The sequence below is a fragment of the Pristis pectinata genome, chromosome 5 (assembly GCF_009764475.1).
Source record: "Pristis pectinata isolate sPriPec2 chromosome 5, sPriPec2.1.pri, whole genome shotgun sequence".
Taxonomy (NCBI): Eukaryota; Metazoa; Chordata; class Chondrichthyes; order Rhinopristiformes; family Pristidae; genus Pristis; species Pristis pectinata.
The window spans coordinates 2461272-2467664 of record NC_067409.1 but is presented as its reverse complement, the minus strand read 5'-3'; the positions used below and the strand labels follow the sequence as shown (position 1 = coordinate 2467664).

The 6393-nt window shown below is 49.8% G+C and overlaps 1 protein-coding gene across 4 annotated transcripts in view; it reads right to left on the bottom strand.

Annotated features, from left to right (window-relative positions):
• Positions 1 to 1153: 1153 nt before the first annotated feature.
• Positions 1154 to 6393, bottom strand: part of oplah (5-oxoprolinase, ATP-hydrolysing) — a 72229-nt gene continuing 66989 nt past the window's right edge. For all 4 annotated transcript variants that reach the window (XM_052016812.1, XM_052016815.1, XM_052016814.1 and 1 more), the window contains 4 exons: positions 5072 to 5229; positions 4703 to 4863; positions 2115 to 2212; positions 1154 to 1720 (listed from right to left, as the gene is read on the bottom strand). In XM_052016812.1, coding sequence (XP_051872772.1) covers positions 1550 to 1720; positions 2115 to 2212; positions 4703 to 4863; positions 5072 to 5229 — 588 coding nt within the window. In that variant the 3' untranslated portion in view covers positions 1154 to 1549. The remainder of the gene's footprint in view (positions 1721 to 2114; positions 2213 to 4702; positions 4864 to 5071; positions 5230 to 6393) is intronic.

The following is a 6393-nucleotide window of genomic DNA, read 5'->3' as shown; positions in this document are numbered from 1 at the left end:
CCTCCCCAGGTTACGAACAACTGATTTATGTACAGTCCATACTCTCTACGGTTAGAGTAACACTATTACAGCACCAGCGACCCGGGTTCAATTCCCGCCGTTGTCTGTAAGGAGTTTGTGCATTCTCCCCGGGTCTGCGTGGTCTTCCTCCAGGTGCTCCGGTTTCCAGAGTTCAAAGTTAATGGCAGGATTCTGGGTAGTGTGGAGGAGCAGAGGGATCTGGGGGTTCATATCCACAGATCACTGAAAGTTGCCTCACAGGTGGATAGGGTAGTTAAGAAAGTTTATGGGATGTTAGCATTCATAAGTTGGGGGATCAAGTTTAAGAGCCGCGAGGTAATGATGCAGCTCTACAAAACTCTGGTTAGACCACACTTGGAGTACTGTGTCCAGTTCTGGTCGCCTCATTACAGGAAGGATGTGGAAGCGTTGGAAAGGGTGCAGAGGAGATTTACCAGGATGCTGCCTGGTTTAGAGAGGATGCATTATGAGGAGAGACTAAGGGAGCGAGGGCTTTACTCTTTGGAGAGGAGGATGAGAGGAGACATGATAGAGATGTACAAAATATTAAGAGGAATAGAGAATAGATAGAGTGGACAGCCAGCGCCTCTTTCCCAGGGCACCAATGCTCAATACAAGAGGGCGTGGCTTTAAAGTAATGGGTGGGAAGTTCAAGGGAGATATCAGAGGAAGGTTTTTTTACCCAGAGAGTGGTTGGGGCATGGAATGCACTGCCTGGGGTGGTGGTGGAGGCAGGTACATTGGTCAAATTCAAGAGATTACTAGATAAGCATATGGAGGAATTTAAGATTGAGGGATATGTGGGAGGAAGGGGTTAGATAGTCTTAAGCGAGGTTTAAAGGTCGGCACAACATTGTGGGCCGAAGGGCCTGTATTGTGCTGTACTGTTCTATGATTATACGATTCCAAAGACGTACAGGTTAGGAAGTTGTGGGCGTGCTATGTTGGCGTCGGAAGCGTGGCAACACTTGCGGGCTGCCCCCAGAACACTCTACGCAAAAGATGCATTTCACTGTGTGTTTCAATGTACATGTGACTGATAAAGAGATATACAGGATTCCTGCCTTTACTGGCTGAGACACAGGATACACAAGAAGGAAGTGACTTACCAAAATCCATCACCTTGTCAGGATAAAATTCTTGGAATTTTATTAACTTTTCTTCAGAACAGAGAAGATTGAGAGGAGACTGAACTGAGGAGGGTGTCATTACATGGCCCAGACGGGGATGAGCAGGAATTGTCCATTTCCCTTGGCAGAGAGGAAAGTAATTAGTGGATGTTGATTTACATTGTAAGCAGAATTTGATGGGTGCTGAGGAATATTTTTAAAATTGTCTAAAAAGGTGTTTTGAGGCACAAATCCTCATGATAGTTTAAAAAATACCTGGATTAGAATCTGATGATACTTGACCTACAAAGTTACAGAAGTTAAGTCAATCGGAAATGTCAACTTTTGCCACTGTGACCTCCTTCTGTGCTGTAAACTCCTGATCCCATGAGTTGTTGAGGAGTGTCCAGAGGTCTTGGTCACACGGACTCTTGCATCTGTTTATATTCAAACACACTTCCACGTTCAACATAAGCTGCACTTGGTTTGTGGTTCTGTGGCGTGGATCTTGATAGAACCTTGGGCGTCTCTGTCACATCTTCTGGGAAGCCCCAACCTCCACCTCCTGGTGTGTACAACTGAAAGGTGTCCTGGGAGAGAGAGAGAGATGGGGGGGGGGGAAATGTGAGTGTGTGTACTGGTGAGAGAGCAGGAGGGGAGAGGGAGAGGGAGGGAAGGAGAGAGAGGGAGAGGGAGAGGGGGAGAGAAGCATAACAGGGAAAGACAGGGGTAAATGAGTCTGTGGCTGATGATGGAGATCGAGGCATAAGAACAGAGACAGAGAGGGAGAGAGGATTGGTAACGGGTATTATATTGAGAGATCAAGAGTTCATCTTTAATGTACAAGAGGTCCATTCAGTAGTCTCAGGAAGGGAATGCTAGTGTGTGTGAGTGACACTGAACGGTGATGACAGGGCACCCTTGTAGGGTGAAGGTGTTCATTTGTTCAGTGTGGGGGCAGTGGGAGGACCTCTGCTCTCTTACCCCAGGCCTGATGGCAACAGATGTTTTTGCGCCAAGGTTTATGGTTCTCCCATCCTCACGGACCAGCAGATTGAGTCCTCGAGCTCCCGGCTCCCCTCCTGCACACGAACCAGTTGGGCAGCAAAAGGGAAAAAACTGCTCACTCCACACAATTCCCCTCACCCACAACGTCCCTCCGTCCCCCTCACCCACAACGTCCCTCCGTCCCCCTCACCCACAACGTCCCTCGGTCCCCCTCACCCAGAAGGTCCCTCCGTCCCCTTCACCCAGAACGTCCCTCCGTCCCCCTCACCCAGAACGTCCCTCCGTCCCCCTCACCCAGAACGTCCCTCCGTCCCCCTCACCCAGAACATCCCTCCGTCCCCCTCACCCAGAACATCCTTCCATCCCCCTCACCCAGAACATCCCTCAGTCTCTCCCACCCAGGACGTCCCTCGGTGCCACCCACCCAAAACATCTTTCAATCTGTCACAATGAAGCCCAACAAAAACTTGAGGAACAACAGCTCATCCTCCCTTGGGGCATGTTGCAGCCTTCGGCATTCAATACTGAATTCATCAGCTTCGGGTAAGTTGATTTCTCGGTCTGTATCAGTTGTCCATCGGTGACATTAGCTCAGCTTATCTATTCCCGTGTTATTTTTCTCTCTGGGAGTGGAGGAGGTGCCCAGCCTGACTACTGCACGTGTCCTCGTGCTCTGCGTTTTGCAACTCCTACTTTCTATTGTCCACGTTCTCACCCTCTCACTGCTCCCACTCACTCACTGACCAGATAGCCCTGTTTACAGCTTCTCCCCACGATCACCCCAGTTTTACAATATCAGAGACATCCTTCCCCCCCACCCTCCCTGCAGCTTAACGAGCTTTTTTTTGTCTCCTTCCCGGTTCTGATGAAGGGTCTTCAATCTGAAACGTTGACTCTAGTTTCTCTTCCCACAGATGCAGCCTGACCTGCTGAGTGTTTCCAGCATTTTCTGTTTTTAGACCCAGTGACAATGAAGGAACAGTGATGTTCTTCCACGTCAGGGTTGGGTGCGACTTAGTGAGGAAGCTGCAGGGGGTGGTGTTTCTGTGCACCTGCTGCCTTGGTCCTTCTTGACGGCAGAGATCATAGATTTGGGAAGGTGTGGCTGTGTAAACTAGGCCAATAACGACGCTGCATTTTATGGATGGTGCACACGCGTCGTCGTGGCTATCCCTCAAGGTCGAGGATGATGGTCTTCGTTCCGTTGATCTATTTATGGGCTCTCGAGTGGCTTATGAGTCCAATCTTGGCTCTGAAAATTTTTCTGCAGCCCACAAAGTGAAGATGCCTGTGCGTGCATTTGTTTAATGTGTACTTGATGTTGTACTACAAAAAGCACACGATACTTCGCAAATCAACCGATTCCAATGGCATGGAAACCACGACGATTGGAGCTGATGGATTTGTTGCAGCCTTCATCTGCCTTCACAGCCGTTGAGTTCGAAGTAACTTCGTCCGCCTGTTCCACCGTTGAGGAGGGTGCACACTCTGACCACTGTGGACCAGTGGCTGGAGGAAGGGATGTTGAGGCTGGTGGATGGGGTGTCAGACAATGAGCTGCTTTAATAATCGACTGGAGACCGGGGTCCTGATGCAGGGTCTCGACCCGAAACATCAACCATCCCTCTGCCTCCACAGATGCTGCCCGACCCGCTGAGTTCCTCCAGCAGTTTGTTTTTTTGTTGCAGTAGGCTGCGTTAGCAGTAATTAGCTGGATTGCATTCTCTTGAACAGGACATATTTGGGCAGGTATTGTACACAGTCAGAACAGCTTGGCTAGAGGTTTTGCTGGTTCAGGACTGCAAGTGCTCAGTACTAGAAAGGACAATGCCTGGTCCTGTAAAGGATCCAGTAGGCAGCTGGTTCAGATGGGATCTTGGGACCGAGCATCTTCAGTTAGAAGTGCCAGATGGCCCATCCAGCTGGCACTTCTAACTGAAGATGCTCGGTCTTTGCTACCAGGATCGCTGAGGGTGGGGGTGTTCTTGGAGCTGTCTCCTCCCTTTAGCTGTTTCACTCTGCATACATCCTTACTGTTCAACCTGAGCCCTCCTGCACCTTCCTGAACCACATCCTCTGAGAGCATAAAATTCATCCTGTCATAGGTGTGCAATTCCTCTTTGTACACAGTGATCCCTAGTTCTAGATTCTTCCACAATATTCCACATCCACACCACTCCCAAAATATCCTTTAATTGCACCACCTCTCCATGTTCCTCAACACCACAATCCCAGTGTTCCTCAACCCCACGATCACAAAATATCCCTCAACCCCACCACTCCCAAATTATTCCTCAACCCCACAATCCCAAAATATCTCCAGCATATTCCTCAAATCCACCATTCCCAAAATATCTGCCCATCCCAACTCTTTGCCACATCCCTCAACCTAACTTCTTACCATAGCCATAAAACCCACATTCCAAGCTATCCCTCAAGCCCACCTGCCCATCATCTCCTGATATCCCAGAATACCAGCAACATGGTTGGTGGACCCTTGAACCCACTCTTGCCCGCTGTGTGACCCTTTCCCTTAACCCATTCAGTGTGCCTTCCACTGTTACCGTCTAGTCCGTAAGGACGGAAAGCTCGGCGTTCTGTCAGCACTGAGAGGACCACCCTCTCTCGGAAGAGCAGCTCCCGAATTACCCCATCGCCTCCACAGTGACGTCCTTTACCCCCTGATCCAGGGTTCAGTTCAAATCTCTTTAGGATCACGGGATATCTGGGAATGAATCCAACAAAGGGCATAAAATGTAGGAGCAGAATTAGGACATTCGGCCCATCAAATCTCCTCCGTCATTCAATCATGGCTGATTTTTTTTCCAACCCCACTCTCCCACCTTCTCCCCAAAACCCTTAATTTCTTTCCTAGAGTCAGTCCTACCGTCAGCCCATGGGTTGCCATGCCTAGTTCCCGATTCAGGATGTACCTTTTCTCCAGGATCTCGGGATCCGTGATCCGTGTGTTGGTCATGTGGGTGTGCACCCCTCCTCGCCCTTCCCATCCCGGGCCTGCTCCAGACCCTCCAGCCACAGTCTCGTAGTAGCCCGCCCGCTCGTTGCCAAAGGTGATGTTGTTCATACAGCCCTGGGAGCAACAGTGAGAGAAAGAGGGGTGACTGAGACGGAGGCAGGGCAGAGGCAGTGCAGAGGAAAGCTCAGCTTTGAATCCACACAGCGGTTCACCAGACTTACAGAAGGCAGCAAAGGGTTAAATGATATGGACACAAGCAACAAGCTCAGTTTTCATCTCCATGAGTTTAGTAAGAAAGAACTTATTGCACTTCCCATCAACTTGCAATGAAGCAGAACATTGCCCAGTTAGTGAGCTACATGCTTGGGAAAGTCAGCCGCCCATTCCATCCACTTATAGCCTGAGCTCATTCCCATGAGTGGGACAACTAAAGCCAAAGCTCCTTACATGACCAAAGAGATAGAGAGTTAAATAAAGCAGGAAAAAAGGAGTATAAGAAACAATCTGCTGGAGTAACTCAGCTGGTCAAGTCGTGCCTGTGGGGGGGGGGGAGGAATTTGTTGACATCTTGGGTCGAAACCCTGCATCAGACTAAGAGTGGTGGGGGGGGGGGGGCGCTGGCCAGTATAGAGAAGGTGGGGGGAGTGGTAAGACTGGAGCCCGAGGTGATTGGTGGACTTAGGAAGGGTGATGGGCAGGCCAAGCCAGGTAGGGGAAGACAAGATGGAGTCAAGGTACAAGGAGATTAGTTCAGTGGGGCAAGAGCAGGCAGAAACATTGGGCCTACCAGGAGAGTCCTGTCTGTGGATCTTGGGTAAGAGATAGAACTGGGAAGTGTAGGGTTGGAGCACTATCAGGTTAGAGGCTGTGGAGGGGAGATCTCCTGATGTGATGAGATCTGCGACAGTGCGGGAGATGGTGGCCTGGTGTTTGTTGGGAGACAGGATAGAGTCAAGGTCTGAGGACAGAAGTTCAGTGGAGCAAGAACAAGCAGAAAGAAGGGGTGTACCTTAGACGTACAAGTGAGTGTATCAAGAAAAATAAAGGAGCATCTTAGATGTACAAGTGAGAAACAGGCTGATTAAGGACAGTCGAGAAGGAACAGATTTGGAGCGGGACCTTCGAAAAGAGGTGAGTCTCTGTGCATGTGCTTGTGAGTTTCACCTTGCAGAGTCGGGAGTTGGAGCGAGATTTGGAGCGGGACCTTTGAAAAGAGGTGAGTCTGTGTGTGTGTGCTTGTGAGTTTTGTCTTATGAGGATAGGTTGAGTGAGCTAGGG